Source organism: Erpetoichthys calabaricus, chromosome 5, assembly GCF_900747795.2.
Source record: "Erpetoichthys calabaricus chromosome 5, fErpCal1.3, whole genome shotgun sequence".
Classification (NCBI taxonomy): domain Eukaryota; kingdom Metazoa; phylum Chordata; class Cladistia; order Polypteriformes; family Polypteridae; genus Erpetoichthys; species Erpetoichthys calabaricus.
In genome coordinates, this window is record NC_041398.2 from 201,202,361 (window position 1) to 201,218,219 (window position 15,859).

General features: G+C 38.0%; 1 protein-coding gene across 1 annotated transcript in view; it reads left to right on the forward strand.

Moving 5' to 3' along the window:
* The window catches only part of pstpip2 (proline-serine-threonine phosphatase interacting protein 2), a 151,409-nt gene extending 136,083 nt beyond the window's left edge, over positions 1-15,326 (forward strand). The window contains exons 12-14 of the mRNA XM_028791184.2: positions 982-1,054; positions 7,857-7,891; positions 14,927-15,326. Coding sequence (XP_028647017.1) covers positions 982-1,054; positions 7,857-7,891; positions 14,927-14,982 — 164 coding nt within the window. The 3' untranslated portion in view covers positions 14,983-15,326. The remainder of the gene's footprint in view (positions 1-981; positions 1,055-7,856; positions 7,892-14,926) is intronic.
* Positions 15,327-15,859: the final 533 nt, after the last annotated feature.

Here is a 15,859-nt window from a genome sequence, read left to right on the forward strand (position 1 = left end):
CAGCACAACTCCTGCTCAAGCCTTGAGTTCCCTCATAGTCTCTGCATATTTTTTGCCTATCCTTAAATTTCCTTTTTTTTTTTTTGTCATCAGAACTTTCTTAAACGATGTCTCAGACAGCTAGCATTAGTCCTGCTATTGATGCCATATGTCATAATAGCCACAAATCTTGATGATTAAGATGATGGTGAACCAAGGGAATTGAAGTTGAAAAGGCCAACTATTGACCATCAAATATTATTAAAGTAGCCAAGGCACCAAGTGGTGAAGCACGTTAGGGGTCCATGATGGTACAGGTTTTTAAATTAAAATGGCATGGCTCTGTCTCTGGGGTGTAGGTTGCACACATTCATTGTGTAACCCCGGAGTGTTTAATAAGGAAATTGACTGATCACATTTGCATGTGTGCAGTCAGTTTAGCTGGTTTCCTCATTGATACCCTGAAGGTCTTTAGGCAAAGCGCCTGCACCCACAAGTGTAAAGAGAGCCTGAGTAGACTATAAAGTGAAAGGAAAGAAATTGAGGAAACATCAATAAGAAAACAGAGAGAAAAGATTCAGTTGGTAGCCAGTATAGTTATGTGACAGCAAAACTGTGCTACTGTCTCGCCTCCACTGGGTATGTCTGGGAGATGGGTGAGTGGAGTGAGATGAGAGTGAAAGAGCAGCACTGAAAAACGGGAGCTAACAGCTTTATCAACATTAGTATTAACATTTATTAACATTATGTATTGATTTTAATATTTGTATTAACAATCAGATGTACCTAATAATGTGGCCACTGAGTGTATGTGATCATTCTCTGTAGTTGTTTCTGAAGAACCGTGTGACCTACCTAAAATAATTCAAATCGTCTGTCATAAAGTTGGTTATTTAAAAAAATGTATTTTGTAGCACTAGAAGCAACAATCTTTGCAATTTACAGTGTAAGTAATGATGAGTCCCAATGAAACATTTACCTTTTTATCATTTATCTTTATAGCTCCCATTCCATATGAAAATTTTTACAATGGGCAGAGACCTAATGCTAGTCGATCTCAAGTTCAATGTGGGAGGTAAGATAAAAAAAAAATAATCAAAAACTTTGATCAAAATTCAGAAGATGTATGGTATGTGTTTACTATATTTGTAATACAGTATTGTTATTATTATTATTATTATTACTGTGTATTTGGAAGATTGCACAGCCAGATGCTGTTCCAGACACTGGCCTTCTCTATTTCCCTGGGCTTGGGGCTGGCACATCCATAATCAGATCAAAGTGGTAAAGGCTTAAAGAAGATGGGCTGGTTTTCCACCTTGGTGGCTAAATTAGGACATGTATGAGGGGATAAGAACCCAGGTTAGATGCCATATCGGAGTAACAGGCAAGATCCCTGTTAGAGTAGGTCAGCACCAAGGATCTTCTTTAAGCCCTTACATCTTTGATCTGGTTATGCATATGCTGACTCATAGCATAAAAGACTAGTCCCCTGGTGTGTGTTTTTTGCTGATGACATTGTGTTGTATAGCACCAGAAAGGAGGAAATGGAGAGGAAGTTAGAAGAATTGAGATGGGCTTTGGAAGATATAGGATTGAAAATAACTAGAAAGAAAACAGAATATTAGAGAGTTAATTATGATCATGATCAGGATTCAGATGTTAGCAGCCTGCAGGGTTAGGTTAGAGGAGGTAAAGCTATCCTGCAGGGTTAGTGTTAGGGTTAGGGTTAGAGTGGATATATCTAAATACTTAAGAACAGTGGTAACTCAGGATGGAGTATTGGATGTAGAGATAAACCATAGAGTGTGGTGTGGGCAGAAATATTGGAAGAAGATGTTAGGAGTATTGTGCAATTGAGGTGAGAGTTAAAGGTAAGATTATAAGACAGTGATAAGACCAGCAATGGTGTATAGAGCTTAGACATGGGCAGTAAAGAAAGCACAGGATAAGAGGTTGGATGTGGCAGAAGTGAGAATTGTGCAATGAATGCATAGAGTAACAAAGAAGGATAGAGTAAGAAATTAGAGGTACAACAAAAGCAGGAGAGAGATCTAAGAAAGTGAAGAAAAGTAAGATGAAGTGATATGGACATACTGTATGATGAGGATGGACAATAAATATGTGGGCAAAAGAGTGTTGGTAATGCAAGTACAGGGGAAAAGAAAGTGTGGGAGGCTTATTCAGAGGTGGATGGATAAAGTAAAAGAGAATCTGAAGGAAAAAGGGCCTGACTGGGAAGCAGTTATAGGACAAAGCTGTATGGAGAAGGTAAGTTAAGCACATCAGTCCCTCATAGAAATGAGTAGCAGGGACTAAACTAAAAGAGGATTTGATACTAAAAAACTAAAACTAAAAAAATTTTATTAAATGTGGATTAAATTATTACATTTTAATTTTAATAATTATTATTAATTAATAATGATTATAATACTAATTATATATACTGTATAATTATATAACAATTAATAATATATTATTATTTATTATATATTATTAATAGACAGATAGATAAATTATTACATTTTAATTTTAATAAGTATTATTAATTAATAATGATTATAATACTAATTATATATACTGTATAATTATATAACAATTTATAATATATATTATTATTTATTATATATTATTAATAATAAATTATATTATTAATTATCATAATGATTAAATTATTACATTTTACAAAAATAAAAATAAAAGAGGATTTGAAGGGAAAAAGGGCCTGACTGGGAAGCAGGTACAAGACAGAGCTGTATGGAGAAGGTGAGTTAAGCACATCAGTCCCTCATAGAAGTGAGTAGCAAGGACTAAACTTGCAGCCTTGTGCTTTACAATCCAGTGCTCTAACAGTTACACTACAGTAACACATTAATGCATTGATTCTAAATGAGAGTTCATGTTTGCACTGTGACATTTCAATCATATTTACTGAATTGGAATGTTTTCATGTTACTTGTACATGCTCATTATCAGCAGATATTGGATCTGGCCTCACAGCATTGAGATGCCAGTTTGTTTTGTGGCTGGAGTGTTTTCTGTGTGGAATGTTCTCTGTTTTCTGTTCAAGTGGGGCTGAACTCAGGTTAAGTATCATATTAGAAAGACTTGCTGTTAGGTTGATTGGCATTTCTGACTTTGCTTGGTGTGAGTGTGGCCTAGTGTCCAGTTTTTGGCTGATTACTGCCTTGTCCCTTATATTGCTAGGATGAGATCTGACTGCCTTGTAAATCAACTGCAAAACATGGAATACTGAAGAGGCCAGCAGCTTTATGGTCAATAATAATAATGAGCAATAGCAAGAAAAATAGGAGTGAAAAAAGTATTACAATATACAGTAACACTGCTTTTATAAAACACAATCCAGCAAAATAACATGAACTGAGACAATTCCATGGAACACACTTGTGAATCACATTTCTTTATGTAGGGGTATCATATGCACAGAAAAGTTTTTTGTATTGGACAATCAAATTTTCCCACAGTCAAAACTTTCAAATTACTTCTGTTTTAATGATGTAAAAAGTACAGAGAATGTCCACAACCAGCCCTCAGAGAAAGCCTACTGTATATGTATTTATGTAGGCAGTTCTGTCACCTGTTCCAATTTCAACATAGAGTACCGGTACTTTTTCATAAGTGTTCATGGAGGAAGGTCTTTGATTGACTTAATGTACAAGTTTCACCATATCAGCAACAACATTTTCATACAAATGATATAGCTCAAAGTGCTTAACATAATGAAGAAAGAGAAAAAAGACAAAATAAATAAGAAAATAGAATTAGGGAACACTAATTAACATAGAATAAAAGTAAGGTCTGATGGCCATGGAGGACAGAAAAAACAAAAAAACTCCAGACGGCTGTAGAAAAAAAAATAAAATCTGCAGGGGTTCCGAGGCCACAAGACCACCCAGCCCCCTCTAGGCATTCTACCTAACATCAATGACCTCACAATCACAATATCAATATCAGTCCCTTCTCTTTGTCTACCAGAGTGTACCGACGTCTTTTCATGAATCTCCAATCGAGCATCAACACATGTTGGCGCTCGAGGTTTCATTAGGATACCCCTCTCTTTGATCGAATGTCACTGCATTACCACAGAAAGAGTACTGCCTGTAATTTGGCTCCATTTTAAGCACTGTTTTTATAGTTCGATTATTGCTTTTTCAGGAAATATCAATGATAGGCTGCTGCTTCTCTAAAAACAAAAAAAAAAACAAAGTTGTATTTGTTCAATCAATATTGTGTTGTCTATTTTTTAAAAAAGCTGAGGAATTCATATATAATAGGAGTTGTCCATTCCTAATTTCTGTCATGTTTACATTTTTTTCATACTTATTAATTTCCTGCATTGTGCCTGATATTAGGATTTAGCTCCTTATGACCCAGAATTGGAAAAAGCCCATTAGGAAAACTGATGAAGTATTTCTGTTAAAGGGATCTGTATTCAGTCTAAAGTACTTCACAATATCCACTGGTCTGTCTAGGTGACCACAGTAATGGGTGTAAACATCTAGTCTTCTCTAGGGTCCACTGAGTTCATATTTGTGATCAAATCAATAATAACTCTGTGGCACCAATAAAGCATTTTGTAGATGCATTGTTAACTTGTGGATTTTTGATGGCGAGTCTGTGTTGCTGCCTCATGGATCTAGCATTCTAGGTATGAATTATATACTTACGAGGATTGTCTGGGTTCCGTGCGGAATTTTATCGTTTGTCGAGTGTCAGCCTGTCGAAACTTGTTCTGCTGTGTAGAGGGATTATTCAAGGGGTTGCATGTTTTTGTTCAGATGTTTTGCTCCCTCTCTTCCTTCAGAATGAACAGGAGAAGCAAATGAACTGAGAGTGCGCAGCCGGCGCTAGTGGCGAAGCTCTCGACTCCATGCGTGTGTGACTTTCGAGTGATGATTTTTTACGACTTTTCTGATGGTTTAACAGCTAAAGAGTGCTGCCAAAAACTTTCTCGCATCTTCAAGAAGAATGCTCCAAAGAAGACGATGGTTTTTAAGTGGTTCCAGCGCTTCAGCACAGGCCACTTCAACTTTGACGATGAAGAACGTGAACCGAAACTGCGAAGTTCGACTGATGGCAGAAATGCTGATCGTGTGAAGGAGTTCCTGGAAGAAGATGGTCGTGTGACCATCAGGAAAATTGCCCCGGAACTTGGGATGACCCGGTATGCTGTCGACACCATCATTCGACGAGATCTTGGCTTTACAAAGAAATGTGCCCGATGGGTTCCAAGGCTGCTGACTGTGGAACAAAAGCAAGCTCGCGTGGAATGGTGCAAGTTTTTCCTTGACAAGTTCAACAATGGCCAATCGATCTTGCACCATGTGACTTTTGGCTCTTCCCGAAGGTGAAAGAACCCCAGCGAGGCCACAACTTCGAAACTCGAGAGGAACTGATTGCAGCTGTCAAAGAACAGCTGGACAACCTCCCAAAGACAGCCTTTCGCGAGTGTTTTGCGGCGTGGGTCAGAAGAGCCCAAAAGTGCATTGATGTTGGCGGTGAATACTTGGAAAAAGTTTAAAAAGGATCGAAGTACATGAGAAAAATAGAAAAAAAAATCCTTGGCTACTTATTTCGAGTGATTCCGCGCAGAACACAGACAACCCTCGTATTTGTTATCTGCATGGAGTCTGCATGTTTTTTTAGTTCTTTGATTATCTTTCTACATCCAAAAAACAGGTCTGTCAGATTCATTTTCCAAATATAAAATGGCCCAGTGTGCATGTAAATGTTGGGTATGTTATGGCCTGGTGTCCTGTCCAGCACTGGTTCCTGCCTTCCGAGTAATTCCACTATGATAGGCCCCAGTCCAACATGATCCTAAAAGGGACAAAAGTGTGCTGTGTTATGTTTGCAATTTCACTATAGATGATGGACCACTTTCTGTCAGAAAAAAAATCCCCCAGTATTCACACAATCAGAAACTTCTGCAGCCAGAATGCCGTTTTTTGCTTAAGCAGCTTTGAGATTTTGGTCCAGTACAAGCATATCTATTAAAGCAGCTTTGAGATTTTGATCCAGTACAAGCATATCTATCAATAAATAAAATAGAAGAAAAAAGTAATGAAGACATGCTATATGGTTCACTTCACCAGCAGTCCCAGTGGGCACGAAGGCTGTCTTCTATAGTTCACGAACTTCTTTAGTTATGAACAGAAGATTTTGTTTGAGGACCAAATCCAGGTCTTTAAAACTCACAAAGACATTGATAAGACTGATCCAGCAGAACTCCTCCAGTTAAATAGTGAACTGTGTACTCAACGACATCAGCAGAAATAAAGAAAAGATGAGTTTAAGACTGAAGCTGAAGCTCTTTTACTCACGAAGACTATGCAGCAAACTGCTGAGCTGTGTTAGTGAAGCAGAAATTCTGATAAGTTTTAAAAAGTATTAGAGATATTTAGTCATCTTGGGTAAGGACACGAGCCTTTGGTTTGTCAAACATTTTGGTTTTATGCTCTACCGAGATAAAATATTAAAGTATGTAGTTGTTATTTCATAATTATATCTATACGCCAGCTGCGATTTTGTAGCTTAAAAGTTTTGTGCTGTTTTATCATGGCTGTGCGTTAAAAAAAAAAATTTGTATAACCATGTTAACCTCTACTTTGACAGGATTAAAAAAAAAGAAAATTTCGATTTTTGCTAAGTGTTTCTTTGCTGCAGTTTCTTGTAGCGGGCTGTGCACAGCGTCCCACCATACAGCTGCATGCTTAAAACTGTAAAAGTAAACTGATGTGTTTGAGCCTGTCTCGTGGCACTGCACCAAAGGTAAGGCAGGGAACAGATAAATAGCAGCTTATAAAAATGGCCAGGAAATTATCATGCGGCTACAAAAGCGTCTTTGAACCATTGCCAACCACAGGAATGTTAAATTTGCAGCTTCACCTTTATGGCTCTGGGAATAAAGCTGAGGCGGCCAATGTAACGCAAGCTCATTTTCCTACAAAAAATCAAGTCCTTGAATGCTCGTGCACATGTTGCTCTTATCTCTGGATTTGCCTTTCATAAACATTTGTGTTTCTGATAAGCATGCGTGTTTCAGACAATAAAGTAATGAGAGTCAATTCTTTGGTCTATTGCGTTTTTCAACTATGTGTTGCCTAATTGATCCTATTAATAATAACTTCATCACAAAAATAAACATTCTTGAGAATAGCTAAGGTTCAGTTAAACAAGGCATTGCTTTGATTTTTCTCATGCTGCGAATCGCACTTCACAGTCTTTTATTATTTTTAAACTTCGAATCACAAAATGTCTAAGGAAGCTTTTACCATAATGATCCAAGCTCATCTGAATTTGTGTCTGTCAGCAAATGGAGAAAAGACTCCTATGTCTGTATCTACAAACATTTCGGTAGCAGTCAGTGTGGACTAGTGGACTTTATACCACAGATTCAAGTTCATTTGTTGCCCCTGACTCACTGCGTAGTCACTTGTTGCCCAGGTACAAAAATAAAATTATCTGTAAACATTTATAATGTATTTTGTATAACATAAAATATAATAAAAAGAAAACCAAAGTGACACTTATATTAACATCAAGTCAATTAGAATTTAGTAAACAGAGCCTAACACGTTTCAAGGATTTTAAAGAGCCATTAAAGTAACAATTTTAGACCCTCTGCAAATGGCTGTTGAGGCCGGTTACTTACAGATTGTAAATCACTTGACTCATGAAAAACTTCAGTATACGTGTACAGTATGTGGTTCATGCTTATTTCCTTTCAGGCTATAGAATCAGATTATAAAGGAATATTTTAGAAGTGACAATCCAATGGCTTTACTTGGGCACTACAGATGAAGGCTAATAACAGGAGTACAGTTTTGCAACTAATCCTTTTTTATGTTTTACAGAAGAGGCCCTCTTCCCTCTCCATCAACAACACCAAGTAAGTAAAGGGAATCTGTTTCCTTCAGACTTAATTTGCCTAAATGGCATTTTTATATTCTGACTTAAACATCAGCTGTAACCTTTTATGTTTACATGCACTTTAATATCCCGGTTAAATTTAAAAAAAAAAGAGAGAGAGAAACCAGAATATTGATCTCTGAGAAACCGGGTTAATGTACGTAGATTTCTCCATGCAGAACCCCATTGTGTAGCCATGTAAACCCTTAACCAGGTTACAGTTAAGGATTCCGTTGTCTGCGCATGTCCATTGCACTCTGTTAGCCTGAGCATGACTTTGTCTCGCATACGCATCCAGTAGCCACAAATAGAAAATGGTGGGAGTGTTAGCAAAGATAAATTTCCTGAGGTAAATGGTCGAGTGCTCGCATTATTCCTTTTCCTCATTGAAATAATCTCAATATTTCAGTAATTTCTAAATTTATGTTGATATAAGCTAAACATACAGTGCTAAACTCAGCAGCACGATCTCAAGAAGCACAGGCACTCTGCTCATTTGCAGTTTCATGGTGACTATGGATGATGTTTAATCTTTTTCATAGCTCATTTGTTTTGATGTTGGAGTATTTTGCCAAGGGAAAACTCCACAAGTGGACATTCTTATGTAAGCAGAGATATTTAAGAAACCCGGTTTCTGCTTTAAATGGGTTACTCACCTCATCACGGTTTTCTGTGTGCATGTAAGCACACTCCTAGTTGTGTCCATTTGCTATAGATATCATTTAACTTAAATCAGTACCACAGTTGTGCTAATTTAAGTAGCATCACTAGAAAGAATCTCCACAGGCAGGCTTGAGAGGTAGCTGGTTAAAAAATGTCAGCCTCCTGTATTGGCTATATATGTGGTTGACTACACACACTGGTGGTTATGATGACAAATAATTGGACATTGCCAACACCCAAACAGGATTTTGTTAATTTGGGCTGGTGGGTTATCTGGCCCACTTGCCGACCCTCAATATTCCAATTTCCACTTTTTCACATTTTTGATGAAGCTCAGTTTTTTTTTTTTTCTTGTAAGTTGTGGTATAGCATATTTTACAGAATACAGGCTTGAAGCATTTCTTTTCATATTTTCTGGTTTCTAATTTCTGGTTCTCTGCCAGTAGGCCTTTGCCCTCAGCTTCCCTCCCAATTTTAGATTCATCAGTCTGTTTTTAGGGTCTGGTTAAAACACATTCCTTGACTGAGTCACATAGTGATCTGTATGTGTGGAATGTGACCACCATAAAAGGCCTTAAAGGAGTTGCTAATTCCTATTTGCTCTAGCCATTAAAGAAGTCATGCAGTTATTTTCATTTAAAGGACCGTTTTTCCCATCCCACTCTAAAATATGACCAGAACAACCTTTATGCATTTCTCTTGACTGCCCCTAATGCCAGGAAAATGGAAATAATAGTTTATGGCTAACTTTAAAAGTCCACACTCCTGCAACAGTGCAGTGTCTCCATATACTCTCCATACTTTGGCTGCGGCTGTCTTGTTGCACACTCACCTTGTCCATCTTTATTCTTCTTGGTGTCCTTTTAACCTTTGTGAGTTCTTTATGCATCCCAGTACCCTTTGACACATTGAAATGGTAATTAAGTAGATTACTGGTTTTGAAAATGTTCAGCATCCATTATCTTTATTTACCCATGTTGGTCAGTTTCCCCCCATTCCCTATACTGTATTTACCTTTAATCATTTATAACCAATACCATGATATGTGACATTTAGTCAGAGTGCATATCAGACTTAATGACTGCAGTGGCTAGATCCCATTGCCAAGCAGAGGTCCTCAATCACAGTCTTGGAGGGCCGCAGTGGCTGCAGGTTTTTGTTCTAACCCGGTTGCTTAATTAGAAAATAATTTAATTTCATGGCCTGTTAGTGCTTTAACTCTGCCCTGTCAGGTCATTCTCATATCCTAGATTTTTTTTTCTTTCTATCATACAAATGATTTGAATTCTTAAACGGATGAATAATTCTCAGTCCTTCACTTTTTTCTCTTCACTTTCCTTCCAAGTATTTAATTAAACCAAACAGGTGTAAATGGTAACAAGCTAAATGGATAAATGCTGGTCTCTTTTGTAATTTGCAGGTTATTGCTAATTAGGAGCAATTAAAAACCAAGACTACGGCTGTTTAAGACTAAAATAAGCAATAAGGGTTCAAAATCTTAACGAGCGAGACAACTAAAGTGAAGCAGAAGTGTTGCTTGAGCAATGAGTGCTTCTTATTAAGCAATTGGGTTGGAGCAAAAACCTGGACCCCTGATCTAAAGTATCTCAGATTACATGACTGATATTAGAAGGGATGATGGATTATGCAAATGCCGCATGACTTTTTAGCACAGTTTCAAATTTCCAAACATATCACAAAGTCACTGCATAAACTTATTGCATCATACTGCCGCTGCCTGTATGAATGCTTTTCGGGTATGACAAGGTTAACCGTCCTTTCTTTTTCTTTTTCTATTCTGTCATGGCACAACAAATTAGAGACATTGGACAGACGAGACTCTCTTCTGCTTGTGTAGGCCAAAACACCCGTTTATACTTTTTCCTTGTGTCTGCATTGTATGCTTTATATTTGCGGCTGAGCACCCATTGGTTTACTCTCACACACACAGGAGCTCACCCCTAAGTCATAAGACAAAATAAGACCCCTTTGATTTCATTGTGGTAAGTCACATACATGTATGAGTGTATTGCCACTTGTGTTGTTTCCTCCTGTGTCTCTTTCTTTTTGCCAGTAGAGGAAGATGCTGAGTTGTCTATCCCCATAAAATGTTGTGGAAAACGTTGTTTCCTTATAGGTCACTTCTGCCATTGACTTTTTTGAAACTCCCAGCTAATAATTGAGGCACCCTGAAGTCTCACAAGATACACCATCCTCAGGTGTACTGTGAGTATTACACTGGTAATACAAACTCTTGAGTAGCCCTGTCACTGCTCTGCATTGCCCCCGTTCAGCGAAAATTATGACCTGACACTCCAGCACAAGTGTTAGATAAGGTTCAGAAAATATCTGGGGAATGTGAGGTTTAAGCTATAAGGATAGATCAAAAGAACAGAGATCACAATGTGACAGAACTGTTAAAAAATATGGAATAATTGGTTTAGATGTTAGTTGAAACTTTCAAACAAGTATTTTAAGGCAACACTGTGGCAACGAGTTAGAACTGCTGCCCAGTGGTAACGTCCCGGAAGGCTCCAGCAACCTTGATGGATACCAGGCGGGTTTGGAAAACACACCCTCATTCATCAGTGGAAGTTAAGGGGAGGTGCACTTAAAAATGAAGCCATGAAGCACTTCTTTGCACAAATAGCTGCGGGACTCTGGAACAAACTACTGAGACATGTAGTTGAAGCAGAAACTTTGACAACTTTTAAGAAGAATGAGATACAGGGACAGGTTAGCCATTAGCTAAACAAACGGGATGGACTGAATGGTCTCCTCTCGTTTGTCACATTTCTTATGTTATTATTTAGCAAGAACACAGAGACAGTGAAGGAAGCTGGATAATGTTAAATTTAACAAGAATGTTAGAAATTATTTCTTTTCCCATACAATACAAGTACACACAATGCACAGAGCAGTTTTCTGGACCTGGTGGTGTAGCTGAAGGTAGCATGATGGAGACATTCAAATCTCAGTATGGCAATCAATGAGCTGAATGTCCTGCCATTGTCAAAGATGATCTAATTACCTTTCATTAAATCTTTTATTAATCCAATCTTATACAAAACTTTGGTGAACACCTTGTCTTCACAATACCAAAATGTAATGTTACTGCCTTCATTTTTAAATGAATTATTTTTGTGCTTAGCTTTCTTCACTGAGTACAGATTTAGAGTATATATACATATTTACAACTCTAATTTTCTAAATTATTAAACCAGTCATCATTTATATACATCAACACAAATTATATTGAGCACAACATACATTTCAATAATTAAGATAAACATTATAATAGGTGGCCAGGTATAAATGGAGGAGAGAAAAAGAACTTCAGTCAACAGCAATCCTGGATAAAATAAACCTCTGGGAGTCCATGGTCAGTTACAATAGACAATGTCACAGTTCTGATGATCTTCTCTTACTTCTGCTGCCTGTCCTTCCCTTCCTTAACCTTCTAAAATATCATTTAGAATAGCATTTAACGATCTAATAAAAATCATGTTTAATTGTATTGAATCTCAAGTCTCTCTGTAACTCTAATATCACTTCTGTGAGCAGACACAGCAGCTTGGCAACATATCACTGGCACTATAGGCCACAGCAGGAAGCAGAGGAAAACTAGAATAGAGGATGGTCACTAACAGCTCATAGTGATGTGTATTTTCAGTTTGCAGTATGAAGAACCAATCAGTAGCTCGAATCAATGGATGCTAGACTCTTTAGCCTGGATTTAGGTGCTGAGACCAATGGGGCATCCCTTACACCGCTTTTCAGCAGACAGATTTTTACACAGTCTGGTCCTTTACTAGTCCTGTTGATATAAGTGTCCTACTGTAATCTCTCTATATATATAAAATCCAATGTCTGTATGTGTGTCTCCGCTTTTCACGAGAGAACTACTTAACGGATTTAGATCAGGTTTTTTTTCTATAATTTGCTTGAACATTCCGGTTGATTTTGCGACTTCTCTCATTGCGCTAAGTATCATAGTTCTCTTGCGGTACCAATTTATTTGTGTAAATCCGAGAGACATGCAGCGGGCCGAGGGGAGGGGGGCAGGGCCCTCGTCACGCATGCGCCGGCCTCGGGGAGTATTTTACATCCGCTTAGCTAGCGAAAGAGCGAATTACTTAACGGATTTAGTTTGGGCTTTTTTCTAGAATTTGCTTGAACATTCCAGTTGATTTTGCGACTTCTCTCATCGTGCTAAGAATTATAGTTCGCTTGCAGGACTGATATATTCGCACTAATCCGAGACAGAGGCTGCGAGACGAGGGGAGGGGGAAGCGTGACATCAGGAGTGGAGAGTTGGGCAGGGCCCTCCTCACTGTCTTGAATCACTATTACGCGGGCAAAGCCGCGGAGATAGCTAGTTTTATATCTTTATGGAAAATTCAGAAGACAAGGAAAAAAAAAATGTGTTCCCCTTCTTATAAAGGGTCCTTTATACACTGGCTCTCTCACACCCCTTCAGATCCACCTTTCAATAAAAATGCTTCCCCCTTATATCAGTAAAAACAACCCATTACGACATTCATTTTAATGTTTCTTCCAGCCAGTGGTGCGTATCTTTTATCGAAAGTCATCTTGAAACTACAACACAATCTGTCATCTTCTTCACTTTAACAAATTTGTCCCACCATTCTTTTAGTCACATTGGCATATCCATCTCTTTTCCTCTTTTGTGACTCATTGGGAAGCAGTTATTTCATTCTAATACATGTTCAGGGATATGAGAAAGAAGGTATAAAAATAAATGTTTGCTGTCCATTGCCTGTTGTGGTTCAAAAAAAAAAAAAGATTAGGGCTGACTTAAATCTTGTCTGAGTATTTCAAATGTGGCTTAAGGGGCTTTCTCTGCACCATATTCATTGATTTTCTTGTTTGGCACTAATGGGCATTAGGTTGTCTTGGGTTTTTTATATTTTTTCCAGTAACTCTTTTACCAAATGTTTCAGATTTTTCACTGCACTGTTCAATGATATAACATCCAGCAGTGTTAAATGGACAGGACGATGTGGATTTTATGTCATCTATATACAGTACAGTATATTAAGTTAGCATGTATAACACTTAGCATTCCGATTTTAAAAGTCAGCATATTAATGGTGTAAACCGGCCAACACAGCCATCATATCCTGTGGCAGGTTCTTTGCAGGTCTACACATTTAGAGTTGATAACATTTTATTATTGTATTACCTTGTGTTTTCCTAATACAGTAATCCCTCGCTACTTCACGGTTCACTTTTCGCGGATTCACGACTTTGCGGGTTTTTAAATACAAGTGATTGCCCGCCTATCGCGGAAGTTATGTTCCAGATCCATCAGCAACAGGAGAAAATCCGCGATATAGAAAGACCATATAAATAAACATTTTTATAGTTTATGCCTTAAAATACCCATCCCACATGCTTTAAACACATGTAAACTTATAAAACACATTTTGTTAACACATATGATATGTGGATGTCGGGCTAAGGATATGAGTAACATCTCACTATTATAAAACATTTTAACTTCACGCAAGACAAGACAGTGAGACAGGAAAATAGGTGATGTACAGGCTTTTAAATTATTGACACGCAGAGCGACAAGCAGCACAAAGCCAGCACAAAGTCCACTTCTCCTTAGCGTTCATTCAGCTCCCCACCCCCTTGACAATGCGAAGTGGCAGGAGCGTACTGCGCCTCCGGGGAGGGGGGTTTGAGCGAACATGCGTTCAGCCCTCACACACCCCCACTCCTCCTCCTCCTTCCGAACGCGCAGAGCGACAAGCAGGCATTTTGGCAGAAGCAACACAAAGTCCATTTCTGCTCAGCGTGAGTTCAGCTGCCCCCCTTCACAAAGCGAGTGCAGACACATCGACGTCTGATCGCTGCGTGCAGTGTGCAGTGTTGGTCTGCGGTGTTTAAGAATGTAGAAAGTGTTTAAGAGCATAGGAAGTGTTTATAAGAGTGTGGGAAAGGTTAACAAGAGAGTGAGAAAGGTTTATAAGAGTGTGGGAAGGGTTTATAAAGCCTTAAAATATGTATAAATAATAAAATAAATATAGGTCGGTACTTTGCGGATTTTCACCTATCGCGGGGGGCTCTGGAACGTAACCCCCGCGATAGGTGAGGGATTACTGTATGTAATATAATCATGTAAAACACTTTTAGACTGGTTATATTACCTGTAAAATGGGAAAATGCAGCATTAATTAAGTTTGTTATTCAAAGTCACATACAGAAGCATTGTTGTTTAGTTGTACTGTCTTTTAATAGTTTGCCTTAAATCAATTCAAATTCTGCAATAATTGGATTATTTTTTCATGTTAAAATAATGTATTTATGTTCTTTTCATAAGGTGATGGAGTGTATTCCACAGCTGAAGATCCCTCCTATAGTCTAGTTCGATACTAGACAGTGACTGCTCCATAACCTCACGTGATAACCAACAATAGACAAAATATGCAAAATAAAACAGAACTTTTTTATGATATTATTTATATGATTGGAAATTATATAGCATTCTTTTGAGAGACATTTTCTTCTTTATTTTGTTACAGTGAAAGTGAAAATATGCGAAAACTATTGCCACTAAAGTTATTTTCACACCTGTCTCTGTTTCTTATATATAAAATACAAATAATAGTAGAGCTACTTGTGCAAATTAATGTTACATCAATATTTATGACAGTAAAATGTTTTTGAATCATTCTGTTCATATATGCGATTGCATTTCTGTCTGTAAATAAAACAGAAAAATTGTATTTTATTGTTTTTTTTTCATTGTTACATGGAATAAGTTGAAACATAAGTTATTGTAAAGGTAATCAATATTAAATAACTTTATCATCCATAAAGTGAGCTTGATGGTAATGAAGATGAACTGATATTATGTGACAAATTTATTTGTATATATTATAACGCACAGCCATGGCATGCATGAGCTGGTGTCCCTGTCGTGATGGGTCCCAGTCCCTTACCTGGCTGGGAGGTTATGGTAATAAGTGGGCCAGAAAAGAGTCAGGTTGTTCTTTTGCCTTAATCAGGAGCTTGACAGGAGATGCCACTGTGGATATACAGGCGTCCTGGTGGGAATAAAGCAAGGGCCCTTACCTGGCTGGGGGCCATTATAGTGGAGAGTCCAGGGGAGTGGATACATCAAGAGTACAGTCTCCCTTGATATGCTAGATGGCAGCATCCCTGTACTTCAGACAGTTACAGGGCATGCTGGGAACTGTAGAGTCGTGGAACAGCCCTGCTGGCTTCTATGAGTGGTACCAGGGGCTGTTGC